The sequence below is a fragment of the Epinephelus lanceolatus genome, chromosome 23 (assembly GCF_041903045.1).
Source record: "Epinephelus lanceolatus isolate andai-2023 chromosome 23, ASM4190304v1, whole genome shotgun sequence".
NCBI classification, from domain to species: domain Eukaryota; kingdom Metazoa; phylum Chordata; class Actinopteri; order Perciformes; family Serranidae; genus Epinephelus; species Epinephelus lanceolatus.
The window spans coordinates 4,373,405-4,394,129 of NC_135756.1; the positions used below are offsets into that span (position 1 = coordinate 4,373,405).

Below are 20,725 nucleotides of genomic sequence, written 5' to 3' on the forward strand. Positions count from 1 at the left end.
GTGATCGAATACAAAGAACAAACAGCAATATTTTTATTCCCTGAATCTCAGGAAGCCTCTGAAGTCGATGTAGAGAAACTCTGGATTGTACGAGCGGCCACAGATTTGTACATTCGGCCTTCTGGTTTCGAGGCCTTCTTCTTCGCCATGGGGTCGATCAGCCCTTTGTGTATAAGATGTACACCTGCATGTCTTTTTACTTCCACATGCTTCAGCCATACAAGCCTGTGACTGCTTCTTAACTCGGCGACTCGGCCCGGACGTCGGTCTCACACTCTCACTGTGTTGTTTTTGTATTCTGTCCATATTTCTCTGGTTTCACACGTGGATAAAGATTTCAAACGATGGATGCAATTCTTTGAAAATTGATGCACTATTGTATCCTGTGTTTTTTGATAAATATGATATGCTTTTTTTTGAATATTAGATTGTTTTTCATAAGTAAGAGTACACTGGCCGCGCACTATTTTCCTATAATAATAATAATAAGTACATTTGTATTGGGTGTCAGTGTATGAGGAGGAGGGGTTGGAGGCTGCTGCAGCGTCAGCTCACCACCAGGGGGCAGCAGCAGCCTGATGAACCTCCTGCACACACTGACCTGAAGAAGCCTGAAGCTGCACTGTTGACTTGTTTTCACTTCTATTGCTTTGATTTCTACAGCGTCTAATTATTTACATCGATGGTGAAGTTTGGTCGTGTTTTGTGAAGTGATGCTTTTGCATAAGTTTGGAATTTGATGTTTTGTTCTTGTAAGGATTAAAAAAAATGTGATTTTTGAAGGTGTTGTCGTCGTTTTACTGATTCTGACTCTGCAGCAGGTGACAAACCTCAAACTAAGCACAGTATGACTCAGTTTTTTATGATGGTGTGTCACCACCAGTGTTGGGAAGGTAACTTTTAAAATGTAATAGGTTATAGATACAAGTTACCCTGTTGAAAATGTAAAAAGTGATTTAACTATTTTAATTACTTCATCAAAGTAACTTGGAAGCAGTCCAGTTTGGAACCTCAGAATTGCATCTCTGCTTTTTGCAGATGATGTGATTCTGTTTGCTTCATCACACCGTGACCCCCAGCATGCATTTGGGCGGTTTGCAGCCAAGTGTGAAGCGATCAGGATGAGAGTCAGCACCTCCAAATCTGAGGCCATGGTTCTTTGACGGAAAACGTTACTGCCTCAAGCGAGGGAGTTCAAGTATCTCGGGGTCTTGCTCTCGAGTGAGGGGAGAATGGAGCGTGAGATGGATCGGCGGTTTGTTGCAGCGTCTGCAGTGATGCAGGTGCTGTGCTGGACCGTCATGGTGAAGAGGGAGCTGAGCCGGAAGGCAAAGCTTTCGATTTACAGGTCCATCTACGTCCCAACCCTCACCTATGGTCATGAGCTCTGGGTAGTGACTCAAAGAATGAGATCGCAGATACAAGTGGCTGAAATTTGTTTCCTCCGTGGGGTGTCTGGGCTCAGTCTTAGAGATAGGGGGAGGAACTCGGACATCCGGAGGGAGCTCGGAGTAGAGCCGCTGCTCCTTCACAGCAAAAGGCGTCAGTTGAGGGGGTTCGGGCATCTGATTAGGATCCTCCTGGACAAGGTGTTCCTGGCATGGTAGGAGGCCCCGGGGCAGACCCAAAACACACTGGAGGGATTACATATCTCATCTGGTCTGGGAACGCCTCGGAGTCCTCCAGGAGGAGCTGGAAAGCGTTGCTGGGGAGAGGGACGTCTGGGGTGCTTTGCTTGGCCTGCTGCCCCCGCGACCCGGCCCTGGATAAGTGGATGAAAATGGATGGATGGATAGATACCCCCAAACACTGATCACCATCACCACACTAATCATAACTGATTTAATAACCTGGGGTGTAAATTATGATCTCCAGATGTAAAACAAGGCCTCACTCACTTCAGTTCGATTTCAGTCGGTCTAACATGTTTACGTGTGTTTTAAAGTCTAGTTTTAGTTGGACTGACACAATAAATGAATCTTCTCTTATGTCATGTAAATGTAATGTGTGACTTCACTGTTTGGGTTGGTTAGGTTAAGGTAGGGAAGGATTGGTTAGGGTTAGGGTAAGAATATTAGGGTGAGCCAATCAGATTCAGAGAAAGGTGGGTCAGACTTTCACCATAGAGGAATAAAACTTTCCTCCTGGGAAAATGAAGGCTTCATTAATGGCACAAAGGAAATGCGTCAACCATCGTACAACCAAAACAGGAAGAGGATAAAACATTTGTTTCTCCTGGTAGCTACTGGTTGCTATCCCCAAATAACAAAGAGGATCAGTTCCTTGCAGTTACTATCAGTAGTGAAAATACCAGAGTAACTGTGGAAAACAAAATGCAGTTCCTCCTGTGTTGCTGACAGCTGCTCGGCTCTGAGGGAAACAGGAAGTGATCTCGTCTTCACATCAGAGGCACCAACAATAATACGACTTAGAAATGCTGGAAGGGGATAAATGGAAAGGTTGTAATCTTGAAATGTAATCATCAAATGACTTTTCATTCTGATTTCTTTTTGTTCTTTTCTTTGTCTGATTAACTCAGAGGTGAGACACTAAAGTCTGACTTATTCCCTGAATTCTTTGACATTTGATTTTTGGCTGGAGCCCAGATTGTGACGTTTGTTTTTACAGCCACCTTTGTTCCAAAATTTTGATTTAGACTGAAACTGAAAGAAAACTTTGTTCTCTCAGTGGAATGTATTAAAGTTTAGATTTTATCATGTCAGTATTCTGACCTTTTGTCATAATAATGTATAAATTCAAACTTAACTCTGACTCAGTTTGCAGAAGTGTGACTTTTTGTCAAATTTTGAGCTTCAATCTGCAAATTTGTTTTTTTTTCTCATAAGTTTTTGACGCTGATTCTAAATTTGTCGTCACTTTTTTCCAACTATAAACTCATCTTTAAGCCTGACTTTAGGATCAGAACTTTCTCACAATTCTAACTTGTTTTTATTAAATTAATAGATTTATAGTTTCATACTGACTGCTTTTCTGAACTTTGTGATTAATCTCAAATTAATTTAAGAGTTTATTATCTTCTGTAAACTTCATCAGTTTGACCAGAAGGTGAAGTTTAACTCTGTGTTGCAATGTGCAGCCAATGATCCAAACTTTTTTTGTATTTCATTCAGACACCACATAGTCAATAAAATGAAAGAAGACAGTGCCTAATTTAATTTCAAATGCTCTCTTCTGTGTGAGAAATTCATGATTCAGACTTAATTCTTCCTTAATTCACAGAACTGTGACTTTTTGAGTGAATCTGCAACTCGGTCTTATTTCTTCTTTAAGCCTGACTTTAAGATCAGATCAGATTTCTAACTTCTTTTTATTAAATGTATAGATTTATTGTTATACTGACTGTTTCAGGAGTCTGGGGCCCAGTCTGTATTTCATTAAGACTCCATAGTGTTAATAAAACTGAAGACCAAAGTACTTGTGTCCATTTTAAATGCTCAAAATTGTTTGATAAATTCATAATTCAGATTTAATTCTGACTTTTTGTCAGACTATTGAGTGTAGTCTGCAACTCTGGTTTATCTAATCTGAGCAGTGATTTTTCCTTTTTGAGTTTTGCCTCAGAATTCAGACTTTTCCTCAAAATCATTGTGATAATTCAAACCTGACTTTGAGATACTTGTTTTTATGAAACATATAGATTTAGTGTTATACTGACTGTTACTTTGAACTTTGTGATTAACCTCAAATTAAATCAAGAGTTTATTTTCATTCGGCTTTTATTATCGTCTGTGAACTGTATCAGCTGGACCAGAAGTTTGACTTTGTGTTGCAACTACTGGCTTATACTGTTATGTATTTAATTTAGACCCCACATACTAAGTGAAATAACTTATTTCCATGTGAAATGATGATCCATACTTTTCTGTATTTCATTTAGACAGAACATACTCAGTAAAATGGAATAAAAAAGTGTTTATTTTCATTTTAAATGTTCTCAGTTGTTTGAGAAATTCATGTTTCAGACTCAATTCTGCTTTAACTGTGACTTTTGTCAGACTTTTGAGTGTAATCTGCAACTCTGGCTTGTTTCATCTTTAAGCCTGACTTTAGGATCAGATCAGATTTATAATTTGTTTTTATTAAATATTTAGATTCAGTATTACACAGCTGCTTCTCTGTCTCACTTTCACTTTATTTCATTCGGCTTTTATTATTTTCTGCATCAGCTGGACCAGAAGGTGAAGTGTGACTTTGTGTTGCAGCCAGTGATCCATGCTTTTATTTAATGTAGACGCCACATAGGCTGGTCAGTGAAATGGGATAAAACAGAACTTATTCCCATGTTAAATGCTCTCAGCTGATCCCTGCGTGTGTGTCGGTGTGTCGGTGCAGACTGTGACTGTGTGATAAACTAGTCCCGCAGGAATGTGCGTGTTAAAGCTGAACTTCGGTTTGTTGTGCAGCTCAGAGCTCCTGTTCTCCAGGATCTGGGATGTTTGGTGCGGACACCGTGCAGCAGGCAGCGGCGGGGCGTTTTCCCTCTTGTAACATTATCTTTGGCTGCAGAGCATGAAATCAGAACAACAATAGAAACAGTGGAGCCGAGGAGCGAGGTGGAGGTGGCGGTGGAGGTGGTGGAGGTGGAGGAGGAGGAGGAGGAGGAGGGGGGAGCAGCTTCCTCACAGCGGAAGGAGACGACGGATCTCCTGCAGGACAATGTGAGACACAGAGAGTTGATCCAACGCAGTTAGCGAGCAGCCAGGATGGAAGTGGGGATAATTTAACGCATCTCTGTAGCTCGATCTCGACCCGAACATTGTTGGACACCCGTGTTTTTTAATATCCAGAGGAAGCGGCCGCAGCGATGGGAATACTGCGCTGAGGAGAGAGCGGGCGGCAGGGCCAAGAAACGGGAGAAAGATGGGTGTCGTGCTGCGGAGCCTGTTGTTGTGTAGTTTTTGTTTTCTCATACGAGGTGAGTTTCCCCACAAATCCTCCTTTTCGCTTTGCTTTTTCGTTCGTGTGTGACATGTAGATGTGTAAAAGTGTTGTTAACACCCGGGAGGAGCAGCTTTACCGGGGGATATTCGGAGCAGTGTCCGGGGCCAGGGCCCTCTCTCTGGGGTTCGGTTTCTCCCGAGCGAAGCTAACGTTAGCCTGCCTGCTATGCGTGCTTCTCTGCCGCTGGAGCTCAGGAAAATGAAAACACAAATAGCCTCTGTTAGCCACATTAGCTGGAAAAAATACCCCACAACACTCCCTACACCCCTGCTAGCCTCCTCTGAGCACACATACCACCGTATATTCATCATTTTAACCCAGTTTGCAGTTTGTTAGCATGCTAACTTTGATTTAGTAACTTGGATAACATTAGATAGCAGTTAGCACAACAAATGCTAGTGAGCAAGTCATCCAGCTAGCTGCCCACTGAGCCACTGAAGTTAAGTAAAGCTTAAATAATGACAAAACAATAACATTAACACTCATTATTTCCCCTTAAATCATAATTAACTACATTAATGTGTCCAAACTGGAGCAGTTTATGTCTTCATGTTGTGGTGCTATGCTAACAAGCTAGCTGGGGTCATTTCTGCACAGCAACACTTTAATTAATACAATAAAACTTAATTTAAATAACACTTCTGTCATGTTATATATACATATATAGATTTATTTGATAATAATAAAAGAGAATGTTGGATTTAAAGCGCTGAAACCTGACCGATAATTACAATGAATGTGAATAAATGCACAATAAAGTTAAGCTGCTAGAAAAAGACTGAAGTGACATGTTAAACACATACAAATACAAACAAATAAATAAACCTACAGGCACCATTGTTTCCTTTAAGGATAGTGGATCAATTGGAAGTAATTTGCTAACAATTATAAGTAAAATATGGACTATATTCTGTTGGTAGACTTATTTATTTAGTGCTTTCTCAATTAATAGTTTTGTCAATAGTATACTATAATAATATTTATTTTCTGTCAGCCAAATGTTTCTCCTTCACCAACAACCAAAAGTACTTTCATAATTGAGGAATCTGCTGATTATTGTCTTCAATATTTGAAAAGTTGTTTGGTCAATTAAATAAATCATGACAGTGATAAACGTCCGTCCCAGTCTGAGGTAATGACTTCACATATTTGTTTTGTCAACCATCTGTCTAATACTCAAAATATATTTAGTTTACTGTGATTTAAAGGCACAAGAATGTCTGAATGATTGATCTATTATCAAAATAATTGCTGATTACTTCTCTGGCAATCAACTAATCGTCTCAACATTAATTCCATATATTTACTACTGAAACCAGGGTCTTAACGTGCACATCAGGTCAGCTAAGCAAATAAAGACTTCAGGGGAGCAAACACTAAAACAAGTATTGAGAATTACGTTTCCAATGATCAGTTAACACTTGTTTGTTAGATGGTGCTTCTCTTTTAAGGACATTTCTCTCGAAACTCAGCAGAACTAACAGATACTTGTTGTTTTCAGTTTCATGTACAGAAATGTCTTGTTGTGTCCCACCAACAGTCTGAAACTCAAATACATTCAGTTTACTGAGATATGAAACAGAAAATAATCACAATGGAAGAGCTGGAACAAATGAATTTTTGGTGACTAATTGTCTCAGCTCTAAACTTCAATATTACGTACCCCATGTTAATTTATTCAGGTGGTTTAAATACACCATGTGGGTAACAGTCAACTAAAACTGATTTAATTATTTATACTTCAGGTGAGAAACTCATAACCAGTGGCTGAAATCTTTAGAGATGGACCGATACAAAATATCAAGACCAATCGTCGGTGATATTATGGTGTTATATGATAATTAATAACATTACTCTCACTGTTACTGAAAGTAAAGAGGACAATAAAGAGTGACTTCATTTTTTATGTTGTATTTTTGTAAACAAATTGTTACTGAGCTGAAATAGTTAGATGAATATTTGGTTGATTGAACAAATTGTTATTGAAAAAACATCTCAAAAGGACTTACATTTGCAAAGATTATAACTCCTCATTTGCTCCTTTGTGACACATCCTAACTTGTATTTATGATTTGTAAATTTATCTCACTTTTGTGTTCCTGCTTAGTCTTGAAACTTTGAAGTATTTTATCTTTTTCTTGAGGTATGACGGTGGTTATTTACGTGGTGAGGTATCTTCATAAGCCATTATAATGTTCAGACTTTCTTAATTCTTACTGTCTGTTTTATACACATGTGTGTGCAAATAAACTGAACAAAATGTTGATAATGGATGAATGTTATGCAGATCAGGTCTCTTGTTTGCTGTGATAACTCGGAGAAGAACAGGCAAGTTTCTCCCATTTAATCTCCAAATGTTAACATCTCGTGAACAGAACAAATCTGTTCATTAATCTGTTCCTTAAGATTTGACAAAACGCCCCAACATGGGAAATTTAGAGGGGATATGAAAGCTGCTGATATGTTGTGTCTTTGATGTTGAGCTCTCGTCTGACCTCGTGGATTAATAGTTTATTTTCCAACCAAATATGTAAAATTCCCCAGTTTCTCCAGTGTGATGATATTCTGTTTTTCCCTGTTTAATATCACACTGAACTGAATATATTTGTTTTTAAGACAAAATAAGACTTTTAAATAAGTATACTTGGAGCTTTCTTCACACTTTTCTGTCAGTTTACAGGCCAAATAGGCGACTGATAGAGAGAGTAAATGCTGTGTTAGCAGCTCCAGTCTGTTGTGGTTGATAACGATAAGATTAAGTGTGGGTCATATATGTAGTTTTATAATCTGATATCAACATATATCATGATACAGTTGTTTTCCTGAAAGAATAAACAAACTTTTTTTTACTGATCCAGCAAATAAAATACCAGACAAATCAAAATACTTCATCATATTGATACAAAAACATGTCAAAAAACATCTCCCTGAGTGAAAGGTGATGTCGTGTTGTGTCCAACCAACAGTCCAAAACCAAAAATATTCACTTGCTGAGATATTAAAGAGACAAAGACAGCAAATTCTGCAAACAGGGCAGAAGCTTCTGTTATTTTATTCATTAAATTGAGATTAAAATGAGATATTAAGTGATTTCCGTTCGATGAGTCCGTCTGCACGACTGCAGTCCACACTAACTTTGGTTGCACTGCATTTAGGGGCACCCAGCTTTTTCGGCGAGAGAGATCGCTCTGATTGGCTGTTCAGGTTTTATTTCCTCGCCCCTGTAGTGAGTGAATCTGCCTGTAGTGAAACCGGGGCTAACTGGTGCTTCCTCCTCAGGCTCCACTTCACTCAGCTGCCCCACAGACCCGCTGCTTCTTCACACTTTAACCTGAATAACAAACCGGAGCTAGCTGTGAGGCTAGTGCAGCGTTAGCCGCAGCATGACGGAGGGAAGCACAGCCAGTTAGCCTCCGCTAGTCTCTGAGCTAGCCCCAGCTCTCCGTTTGGATCCAACCGGAGCACCGAGCCCTGGTTTGTTATTCAGGTTAAAGTGGGAAGAAGCAGCGGGTTTATCGGGCAGCTGAGTGAAGTGGAGCCTGAGGAGGAAACACCGGGACCGTCTGGATGTAATAGTCCGTGGAGATGCTGCGGTGCTCGGCTGCACAGATAGGAAACCCCTCGGCTGACAGGATGTACCACTCTCTCACTCCGCTCTCTCTCACGCAGGCGCAGAACGTACGTGCTACTTGGCCGTCGGATGTAGTCAGTGTAGTGTGTTCAAATGCAACTGACACAGGGCGACGTGAGGCGACGCAACAGTTGGCTTTCGTCGCCGCTAGTTCTTTGATGTCGGTTTGGTGTGTCCGCACCTTTACCTTTTTTGTTGTTTCTTGTGCACACTGGTAATATCGTAACACATCACTGACTGATAGCACAGGGCTGTATGGTAACTTTGCACATGGCACTGCTCCTACAGAGGTTTAAAGTTTTGTAGCACACAGGACACAAAATGGAAGCACAACTGTGTAATGTGTCACTGAAGCTGAAGCTGATAACAACGTGATAAAATCTACATCCAGAGACGTGCATTTTTGGATGGACCAAATGTACAGAGCTGTAAAGTTGTCCACCATGGTACCAGTTAGCTGCTAGCTAACCGTAGCTAACTTATTTGTCCATTGTTTGGTCTGCGACGTAATAGGTCAACAGGAAAAAGGTCCAATACTAACAAGCGGAAAGGGGGCATATCTCCACCTATCATAGAGGAGTCGAACATACTTGGGTCTATAAATCGTTTCCCCTCCCGTGGCTGTATACTGGGACAAGGACAGCAGTCCAATTAAACGGCTCAGTTGAGCTGTAACTGTAGCTCCACTTAACTGTGCGTGTAAATGTATGTTTCAAAGGGCTATCCATTTAGAGGTGGTGAAATTTTAATGTTCGGTGATGTTACTGTTTTGCCTTTTCTTTTATTTTCTGCTAGCTTTGCTGACATTTTGAGCTCCAGCAACAGTCTTTCTCTCTCGGTCGCCATCTTCACTGTGACTAGAGCAAAGCTGGAAGATAAACAAACAGTGAACGAGCAACGACCATGAAGTCACAGAGTTTAGATAGGTATATAAAAGAACACCGTGCTCCCAGGCGCTTTGGCGTGGAATTGCAAAGCTACATAGACCAACAGGACGCAGAACTATGATAGGCACACAGCAACTGCAGAGCAACTGCGTGCACATCGCGTCAGGTGTACGCGGAAGCATAAAGGAACTTTGAGTCCTTTGCAGCGGCTCGGGTTTGATTCTCACCCCAAACTGTCCTATTAATAAAGGCAACAAAATATAATATATTTTAAAAAAATAGCATATTAGCGACACTAGCTGTCCGGACACTGCTAACTGCTAACAGAGCTAACACTGATAACGTAGCTTACAATGTTTAAGAGGGCATTGTGGCTCATGACTGAGATGCTTCCTTGCTGAGGTGACCTGGGGAGAGACTGAAGGGTGGGCACCATGTTTCCTTAGCAACCCTGTTTGGTCAAGATGGCATTACTATTGGTATTCACAGAACGAACGGTGCCGCTAGCCTGCTCCCACCAGACCTGGGGGGTGCGCAGAACAGTAAACTGAAGAAGATGCAAAATTAACTTAAAGATAAACGTGTGCAATCTGTCAAAATATTCTCAGCAGTTTACCTATGAAGGGTTAACCTCTGACATTCCTGTTTGGTATAACTGTATTTATTATTACCGTCAGGACGGTGAGACAGGTGGAGGAACAGTTATTTCTTTGGCAGGTGTCAGGTCTGGGCTTGGCCTGTCAGGGCTGGGGACAGGTGTAACGGGCACCGCAGCTTTTTTATTGACAGGAAGAAATCAACAGGTCTTGTCATTTTTAATTACTAGTATGTCTTGGTTGTGATTGAGCTGGGAGAGGAGTTCAGGGTGCAGTTTCACACATGCAAACACGCTTTGCTTTTTTTAATGCGCGTGGGAAAATATTACTGCTACACACTGAGACACAGAGACGGACGTGCTAAATGTCAGGCACAACAGTCCAACTTATAAAAACTGTTTATTCCAGCCTCTCGACTGTGAAGATTTCCTGCTTACGTCTGTCTCAGTGAACTAAATTTAACGACATTTTTAAGACATTGAAAGACAGATTATAGACCTAACAACTGATTAATTTACGCAGCATTCAGCCGATAAATAGCTAGTGAATATCTAACAGTAACATGTTAAGTGTCCTCATGAGTCCTCCTGTCTCTGGTTGGGCTGTAAGCAGTCTGGAAGGACCCGTGTCCTCCTGCGTTGGAGGTTTTGATGCTGCGATATGGTAAATATTTGGAGAAGGAAGTTCTCCCCCTGAGTGAGGTGAAAACAGGCTGGCAGCTCTCGGTGGTGTGCAGCGCCGGAGGTGTCAGATTGTGGGTTCGGATGAGAGCCAAGATCCAGCAGAGAGGAAGCAGAGAGTCCTTGCCTCCTCCTCTTCATCAACATGTCACGTTAGCAGACTGACCAGAGACTCTGTTTTGTTTGAGTTCATTCAGGGTGTTGAGTTCTCACAAAACAACCCAAATCAGTAACACATCATCAGTCTGAAGATGTTTGAGTTTCACTTATTAACTCTTTAATGTGACTACAGTTGATCCAGATTATGTGCTACAAAAGCAAAAGTCTATATGTTGAAAATTATGTTTATACTCACTTAAGTATGGTGCAGAAAAACGAGGTTACAGCTAAGAATCAGTGAATTTATTTAGTTGCTTTTCAAGTGATTATTTATTCCAAAATGTCAGAAATTAGTTAAACAAATGGCTTTCAGGAGACATCAGAGAATATTTGCTATTTTTCCTACGTCCATTGTTGTTAAATACTTTTCTGCCAACTGACTAATTAATAATTATTGTATTGTGTAACTATGTATTTTAATAGTTTCTATTTCTAAATGATCTGATATCACATTTCAGTTTATCCTCAATTAACACACTGTTTAAAAATAAGCCGTAAAACCTGGAATTTGAGTGGAGATTGTTTTGTTGGCTGCTGTTTGTGAATTGTCAGCTGATCTCACACAGTTTAAATGTGTTTGTGTGTGTTTTCTTGAGTTGATTTCCAGTTTTGCCGGTCCGATGCACGAACTGCAACTGCTTTGATTTTATGCAACCGGCCGAACTGGCATTCATCATTATGACATGTTCTGGCAAATTTTAAAAAAGAAGGCTACGTCAGCAACATGTGCCGACGGTAATGTGGTGCTCTTCAGTGAAATTATTTTGAATGGCTCGTCAACACCATTTTGCCTTTATGTGCAACCAACCAGAAACGGTTTTATACAACCCGTTAAAGGAGTGAATATTGCGCCGTTAATTCCACCTCGCTGTTCTCTGTATGAACTTGCAATGGGGCGGGGCATTATTGTTCAGCTGCTGCTGAATAATGTGCAATATTTAGTGATTAAAAAAATTGGTGTACTGGTCCGGTCCATTATCAAACCAGGTTACATTCTTTTTTTACACCTGCCCAACCCCGGTGTTTCCAGTTTAATATGTTTTTCCAGTTTAAATTTAGTATTGTAGTTTTTCTTTCGCAATAGTTTAGATGATGTATTAACAGTTAAAATGGTCTGCTTTCCATAATGGAAATGGTGTGTTTTTCCCAGTTTAAATTATGTTTTTTTCCCAGTTTAGATGGTGTGTTTTTCCCAGTTAAAATTGAATATTTTCCACAGTGTAAATGGAGTATTTTTCACAGTTTAAATTGTGTATTTTTCCAAGTTTAAATTGTGTGTTTTTCCCAGTTTAAACTGAATATTTCCACAGTATAAATGGTGCATTTTTGTGTATTTTTTCACAGTGTCAATGCATGCATGTCTAAATGTATTTTTATGTCTCTTCCAGGTGTGCCGCTGCTGCTATATGCGAACCGGCGAGACCTTCGGCTCGTGGATGCGGCACACGAGAAGGCCAACGCCACGATAGTGGTGGGGGGGCTGGAGGATGCTGCTGCCGTGGACTACGTTTACTCCCAGGGCCTCATCTACTGGAGCGACGTGAGCGAGGAGGCCATCAAACGCACCGTCTTCAACTTGTCGGGGGCCAGCGCGGTCCAGACGGTGGTCCCGGGTCTGGCCTCCCCAGATGGACTGGCCTGTGATTGGTTAGGGAGCAAACTTTATTGGACAGACTCGGAAACCAATCGGATCGAGGTGGCGGAGCTCGATGGGTCCTTGAGGAAAGTTTTGTTTTGGCAGGAGCTGGACCAGCCGAGGGCCATCGCTCTGGATCCAGAACGAGGGTGAGTCTGACCTGTTGAGCAGAGTGGAGGTTACACGTGGTCGGGATCAGCAATCTGTGGTGATCTCTTGATCCACATTGAAATTGATTCAAGGTGAAAATGTGTCTCACTTTCCAGGCTTTTTCTCTGTGAACTGCAGTATGTTACCAAACTGGCAGTGAGGCTGACTGGTCTTGATGAAGGTCCCTGTGTGTGGGAGTAGGAGTTCAGTCTATGAACCTTTAACAGTTCATCACCTTTCGTCGACTGAAATTGTTGCCTTTTAGCGACTGTTTGTTGGACATTTAATGCCTTTTATTATGTAGCTGAGAGACCGGAAACAACATCCATCAAAGGTCGGGAGTTGTTGGGGTTCATGGTTTGTGCCTAAAGCTCTTAGCCCCAAAGATAATTCCTCAATTGGCAGCTTTTAGAAGTGGAGTTCCTCAGTGGAGACTGAGAGCACTGTTGTCAGCTCATTCTCAGTTTGTTACTTCCTGTTTTAAAGCTTTTGGAAACTGAGCGAAAGCTACACAGACAATCATGAAGTCATAACTTAGTGTTATGTACAGTGTTTGTAGAGGCTAGTTTTGAACTGAACTGATCATAAACACCTCAGGCAGTATGAATGGTGCTGCGTTCACTTACTGCTGTGCGTACTGAAGTGTATTTGAACGGCGATGTGCTCTCATGTCTTAGAAATAAACTCAGACTACAAATCTATTTTATAGTTTCACCTCTGTGTGAAAGTATCCAGCTTTATTAACCTTGTGCTGCCCCGCCCATTTTTTTAATTTTCCTGTTCTGACGCCGTTGTTTTCGTTCTTTTGGTTAAGCGTTAGCTGCAGTAGTTTGCATCGTAAACAATGAATGAAGTTTGTATAATTCAGCAGCTAACACTGCAGCAATTGATTGGTTTTACAATACCACATCTATCAGCCATCATTGACTGGGAGAATGACAAATAAAAATGACCTGAAATCACATATAAAGATGATTTTAAATACTTTGTAGTTTCTCTTTGTGTCGATGGCTGACACCAAAAGCATAATCTCTCGACAAGACTGTAAACGAGAGTTAACTGACTTGACTGTCCAGTTGCTGGGTGCTGATTTTTTCATGTGTTTGGACTTGTTTTCTTCACCATATAGATCCGGGGTTTCAAGGGTAGTATCATAGCCTACTGTTGCTGCCCCATACCGCTAACTGTAGCTCAGCTGTTAGCCTGTTGCCATCAGGCACCTCACTAACGTTAGCTTAAACTTCCTTACAGCAACTAGCTTCAGAGCATCATCAACGTTAAATGTTAACTATAATAATGAAAAGTATTTTGAGGTGGCGTCAGAGCCAGGCTAGCTGTTCTCTCCTGTTTCCAGTCTGTATGCTAAGCTAAGCTAACCAGCTTCTGGATGTAGCTTTGTATTTAACACAGAGTCAAGAGAGTGGTGTAAATCTGAACATCTAACTCTCTGCAAGAAAGCTGATGAGCATATTAACCCCAAACTATTATGTTGGTAATTTATTAATTGTTAGTTGTTGTTTTAAGCAAAAGTGTCAGATATTTTCATTTAGATCTTTAATCATTTAAACTGATTATCTCTGTGTTTGGGACTTGTGGTCGGATAGAATAATTAGACAGATTTGAATGTGTCCCTTCACAAGGTGGTGGCCATTTTTACTGTTTTCTCACATTATATGAACAATTAATTGAATAAAATCATCAGACTGACTGATAATGAAAACCGACATAGTTCAGAAACAGGGTGAGAAAAGCAGAAATCACGAGGAAACAAGAAGTTCCTGGAAAGTCTTCATATCAGTGTTGAACTTGTTTGCACAGCAAACACCCACATTTTATGTTTGTGGTCTAAAAACTTCTCCTCTGGTCAAGTGTGTGTGAGCGCAGCAGAGAAACTGCAGCTGAATGCAGCCCGAGGCTTTGACTCCTGAACAAGAGGAGGGAGGGGTGTGTTTCTGCTGCTTTGTTTGTAGCTTGTCCTGGATCAGATTGGGTTGCAGGGTGACTGAGCTGCTCCTCCAGCAGGCTGCTGTCCACAGAGTCCTCCTGGAAACTGAACAACAGCGTTAGTGTTGGAGGCTTTTTCTCTGTTGTGAGGACGAGGAGAGACGAGGAGGAATGTCTTGTACCAGCCCGAGAGACAGAGAGGGGGAGAGAGGAGGATAAACACTGAGAGCTCAGATACACTCATCAAATACAAAAAGGACTATATTATTATTTATTACAGTTCGATCAATGTCCGGTTTTGCTGGTCGGGTCCAGTGTACAGTCTTTACAGGTGTGACTTTGTTAAAACCAGCTGAACGGCACTTATAAAATGCTCCAGCAAGTTAAAAACCAGCTTACATCAGCAACCTGTGCCGACAGTGTCACGACATGAGAAGGAGAATTGATAGAGAGCAGAGGTAAAAGGCAAGGAGAAACAAATGATTCACTGTTTAAGCAAAATGCTCTTGTTGCTGAATGACTGACACCATCTTACTTCTTACTGCTATAGTAGCCAGACCAACTTGTAATATGACAACATAAAAAGCATAATATTACGTTTATAAATGGACTAATGTAGCTGCTAGTGTTTGACAAGCAGTGCGCAATTGACCTATGGCTAAGCCACGTCCCCTCCACTCACTCGGACAAACTATCAACATTCAGTTAGCGGCGCTATGGCAGGTGTCACAGTACACGGCATTTCACAGGAGGCAATTGATGATTTTTGGGGACATAACGATCAGATGTCATTGAGAAGTAACCAAAAGGGCCTAAACTACGCATTGGAGGGATATATTCATCATTTTATTGTTGAGAAGGTCGATGAAAAGCTTAAATTACAAGCCAAAATTTACAGGTCACAGTGTACGCTTGTGAACCGCATCTGGTTGCCGTCACCATCAAAGACAACAAGTTAAAGTGCCACTGAAGTTAAGGTTTTTGGCTCAGAATATGAGAAAAGGATAACGGCCTTTTTACCATCTTTACCAAGAGTGTCTCTCTGTTAGTTTGGTGCTACAGTATTTACACTGAATCATTCAGCATAACGTTTGCCAACCTTTGTTATCTCTGCCATTACAGATAAGTTAATGAAGCTAAGCTCCAGAAGTTAACGTTAGCTTAACTAGAGCCCTTTGGACAACAGTTAATAATGATGTACGATCACCAAAGTACAAAACTAGAACAAAATAGGCTAATGAACTCCCAGCAAACAAGGTGACATGATGAACAACGCAGCTGGGAGCTAACATTAGGCTAACTTTAGCTAACGTTAGCTAGAGATGTTAAAGATAACTTTATATTTCTTTCCAGCAAAGTGACAATATGTTGCCTCAAACACAATGTTGACTTACCTTAGAACAGATGTAGACATCATTGTTAATCTTATTCACGTTGAGTTGATGTTGTGGTCTAACGTTACCACACAACTTTATCCAAAGGAGACACTTTTCTCGGTTGAGATGTGGTTTAAAGTGTAAAAAATACACCTGGTCGCCCAGCCTCTCAGGATACCTTGTGTCAGAGTTGCATGTACCCCATGCACACCGTTTGACCATTTTTAAACTTCAAATCTCCGAAAAAGCTCATAAAACCGAACAAAACTGACTTTCTGTAATGCATTTCAATGGACGTCCAGGCAGAGAATGTCCGAGTGTATGGGAATGGCTATACGCACTGTGATTGGCTCATCATTTGAGGGCGGGGCTTAGCCATAGGTCAGTTCATTTCAGACCGGAGGCCAGCAATACGAGATCAAATTTTATTTGAGGTGGGAGGCAGAAGATGCAAAAGGCACGTGTTGCATTTGTTTACTAAAAAGTGCATGTGTTTTTTGGGGTGACGAGATGAGAGGGCTCTTAAGATGCATTCACACCTGCACTGTTTGTATTGGTTCAATTCAGCTCAAGTTCATTTGCCCCCGAAGTGGGTTTCGTTTGGGCAGGTGCAAACACAGCATTCGCACTAGTTTAAAAAGCGACATTACCTACTGAGGGGAAGGTCAAATGTCCATGTGGATGCAGGTCCAGTTTTTCCCACAGGTCTCAGATATACTTGTGGTGGTAGCCAGTGGAAAGGGCAGGTGTGTCGAAGACTGTACCTCCACCAATGTGTTTCCCCTAAATTTGAACCAACCATAAAGGGTGGCATGAAGCATAATTTTAACAGGAGGGAAATGCTATTTGACGGGGAACAGACATCAACGCAACACCGACCTTTTGAGGTGCTTCCGCCTTGATGGCAGTAGCTAAATGAGCAGGTACAGGAGTGGTAGTGGAAGGGGATTCTCCACTAGATTCAGATTATGTCAGACACAATCTGTGCATCACTAGGTGGACACTGTAAATGTATAAAGCCGTTTTAGTGCGACGTAAAGAAACTTTCTCACGTCTGATTGGCCTTTATAGACACCACCAATTCAACAATTTTAACAAATACCGGTGGCTGATGATTTGGAGTATTCTTACTGTACTATACTCAGTATGTAGCCCACTTGTCTTCCTGTCCTTCGTCACCACGTTCCCTCCTCTCCCTCAGTGTTTCCAGTGTGGGGCTCCAGAGAGACGTCAGATTAGGATGTAAATCCATTAGGACTCAGATAAAAGAGGCCTGTAATGTATTCATTAGTTTTATTTAAATTTGGGGCTGTCGCTCTCCCTCTCGCTGTCTTTCTTTCTCTTTTCTCTTGGGTTTCTATTCATGGAAACTCTTCCTCCCTCCTCAGTGTTTGATCCAGCACAGTGTCAGAGATAAAAGTCACACCGAGCCGCTCGCTGATACACACAGACGACATCTCTCCGGGTACTTTATTCTCAACTGTACACTTGTTTTTGTCACATTTGTTTTTGTCTGATACATAAACACTGGAATCAGATTATTAAAGCGCAGTAGCAAGAAGTTCACTCTGTACTAACGGGAACATTTTCAGTATTTGTCCTGTAAATCTCTCAGCTCTGACCTTGACTTTAACCTTGCAGCACATACGGAATATGTGCCGTTAACTGTTCATCACAACAATATAAAATTACGAGCCTACATGAGGCCAAAAATTGACTGATGAACTTTTCCTTTATTGGTTATGATGAGAAGCTTTTGTTGATATTAACTGTGTTAGTTTTTAATCTTTCACCCAGATTTTGGTAAGGCTTATGTCACTGTGATTTAATTATGTACTTTTATTTTGAAGTTTCTGTGCTGGAGGTGCAGCATCCAAGTTTGCTTGGCTCTCATTGATGGAGGATTTAGCCTCTGTGTAGAGTTTATATAGGTTGTATGTTAAACATGGCCTATGCCGTTGTGAGCATTTATATTTGCGGTGGTGTGTCTGTGTCACTCTGCAGTTACACTTCCAAAACACTAGTCGGCTGTAAAGTTAAGTTGATAAAACACACATTAAACACAAGTTCACAAATCAGCTTCACTATAACTCGCAGCATTCACAGACAAACACTTGTCTTTATCTGGACATATTTTCCCTACAAATACAACATGGTAACGTTATTAGCACAAGCCTATGGCATTTTACATTGTATAAACTAGCGTAGTGGCTAGCGGACTTTTCCTTTTCTCATATGAAGCCAGGGACAACAGCAACATTTAACAAAGGTAACGTTACTAAATTTGGCTCCATTACAACTCACAAGGTTCACTGACAAAACAACTGTCTTATATTAAACACGTTTTCCAAACAAATATAACATGCTAACGTTATTAGCACAAGTCTGTGGCATTTTACATTGTATAAATTAGCCTAGCAACTAGCTGAGATTTTCTATACTCCTATGAAGCCAGGATACATCACACACAAGACTTGCAATGCTATTTTTGTGGAGGCTTTATTGTCTTTACAATTTATTGTTTCTTATCTGTGAAATTAAAGTAAATAAAATCTTTGTTTCCACTGAGGGAAATGGTTTCAGCTTACAGAGACAGACAGGAGGTCTGCGTCACTGCGATGCTACGGCGTAGGGTACGGGGCATACGCTACATAGAAGTGGTGTATCGCCTGAAAGTTTATACATTCGTAGAACATTATGATGGTGAAGTGTTTGACGGCCATTCTCATGCACAATCTTGTCTCTAAAGTTGTTGCAGCAATTTATGAGTTGATACCATTCGTTACACAGATTAAATTCTAAATGTAACTGTTGATAAGCACTGTAGAAATGATAAAAATGGGCAAAAGTCCCTCCAAAATCTGACATTAAGACTTACTACAATGTGGTGGCTGCTATGGGGCCAAACATCATCACACATGAATACAACTGGGCTCACTGAATCCACAAGAGTCTCAACTTTCCAGTCCAATTTATGCAACTCCAACACTGTTTAGGGACTGCAGTATGCGGAAATATTCAAACACAGCTGGCAACATAAATAAATAATAACATATTTGTACTGCATGTTTTTTGCCCCAAACTGTATGGGACCAGCATAAAGTGGGCATGTCTCTAAAGGGGGGACTCATGGGTACCCACAGAATCCTTTTTCATAGTATCTTGAGGTCAGAGGGCAAAGGACCTCTGTGAAAATGGCCAAAATTGACCTTAACTTTGAGCCATTATTGAACTGCCATCCTGAAAGAGAAGCATGACATGGTTGGTGCCAATGGAGGTGAAAGGGATCATTCAGTTTTGTTGCTTTTCATTCAGTGCTGTTTCCATTTAGTGTGATTTCAGTCAGACTAACATGTTTGCATGTATTTTAAAAGTCAGGTTTTAGTCAGACTAACACAATAAATTGATTTTTTTTTCCAATGTGATGTAAACATAGTGAGTGGGTTAACCTTCAGTCTGTGTGACGCCATGTCTACTCCTCCTCCTCCTTTGTGAGGACATCACACTGTTGAGGTCTTACTGGACTAACTGGATTTCTTAATTACATTTTCTGTAACGTTTGGCTCGGTGAAATACATCTATTAAACTTTATAACTGATCATTACATTCAGTCACACACACCTTACTGCGATGCTCAAAGGGCAACTTTTATGTTCCTACGTGTGTTTGACATTTAGAGCTGACATAAAATATCTGTGCAGTTTGTTTGTAAAAAGTCAGCATGAACATGAAACGGAGCAGAAGTAAAAGATGCTGTTATCATTCGGGGCCAAATGAACCAACCTACACAGTGAAAGATGTAGAATGAGTTTGGTGTTTCTGTGGCGTTGACTCAGATTCATGAGTGTGTGACACAGTAACAGGATGAAGTGAGGTGTTGAACAAAGCTGTGATCACACTCATGTACAAATAACTACACCAGCTTCTGATTTAATGCTCTGTGTGGCGTGTTTCCATGTGTGTGTGTGTGTGTGTGTGTGTGTGTGCACAGCCATCACCCGTCTCATTAGCATGACTGCTACACAAACCGAGGCTCCTTCATTGATGCATAAAATGAGTTGCATACGTTCCTGTTTTCTGTTGTTGTGTTTGGTTGCGTGTGTTTTCACAAAGGACCCTTTGTTGCCGCGGCAGCTGTTTTGTTTTTCCAGCAGTTACTAAGCCAGAAGAAGAAAAAGAAGGTACCGCAGCAGGAACACACCAACCGTACTCACTCATGTTTGTGAGGGGCTTTCAATTCTGTGTTGAGGACGATGAGACGAATCAGTGTCTGTCCCTCACATGTACATGAGTATGTGGACTGCTGAAAGTTCCCTGAACATGTCAAGTCAATGTTATTAAAGATAAGATGAGATAAACCTTTATTAATCATCAGAGGTGAAATTTAGTTGTTGCAGCAGTACGTAGATTAAAAGGCAACGAAAGCCAAAATGACAAGATAACGTGACAGTGATGTGATCATAGTATAGTATAGTTATATAGCCCAGTATCACAGATACAGCCTGTAGAGAATACACCTCCGTCTGTCCTTAGATCCTCAAATCAGATCAGGAAAAACTCCCCAAAAAACCCTTCAACAGAGAAAAAGCTCAGGAAGAGCTAGTGAGGACGGACTCCTCTCCACACAGACAGAAAGTAGATGTTGTGTGTAGAGAAAAGACCAACACATCGATAATAAAATTACAGTCAGTTAGTTCACTTATT

The 20,725-nt window shown here is 40.9% G+C and overlaps 1 protein-coding gene across 1 annotated transcript in view; it reads left to right on the top strand.

The window, feature by feature from the left end:
- Positions 1–4,614: 4,614 nt before the first annotated feature.
- The window catches only part of lrp6 (low density lipoprotein receptor-related protein 6), a 59,358-nt gene continuing 43,247 nt past the window's right edge, over positions 4,615–20,725 (top strand). Inside the window, exons 1-2 of the mRNA XM_033614592.2 lie at positions 4,615–4,936; positions 12,304–12,700. Of these exons, the coding sequence (XP_033470483.2) occupies positions 4,882–4,936; positions 12,304–12,700 (452 nt within the window). The 5' untranslated portion in view covers positions 4,615–4,881. The remainder of the gene's footprint in view (positions 4,937–12,303; positions 12,701–20,725) is intronic.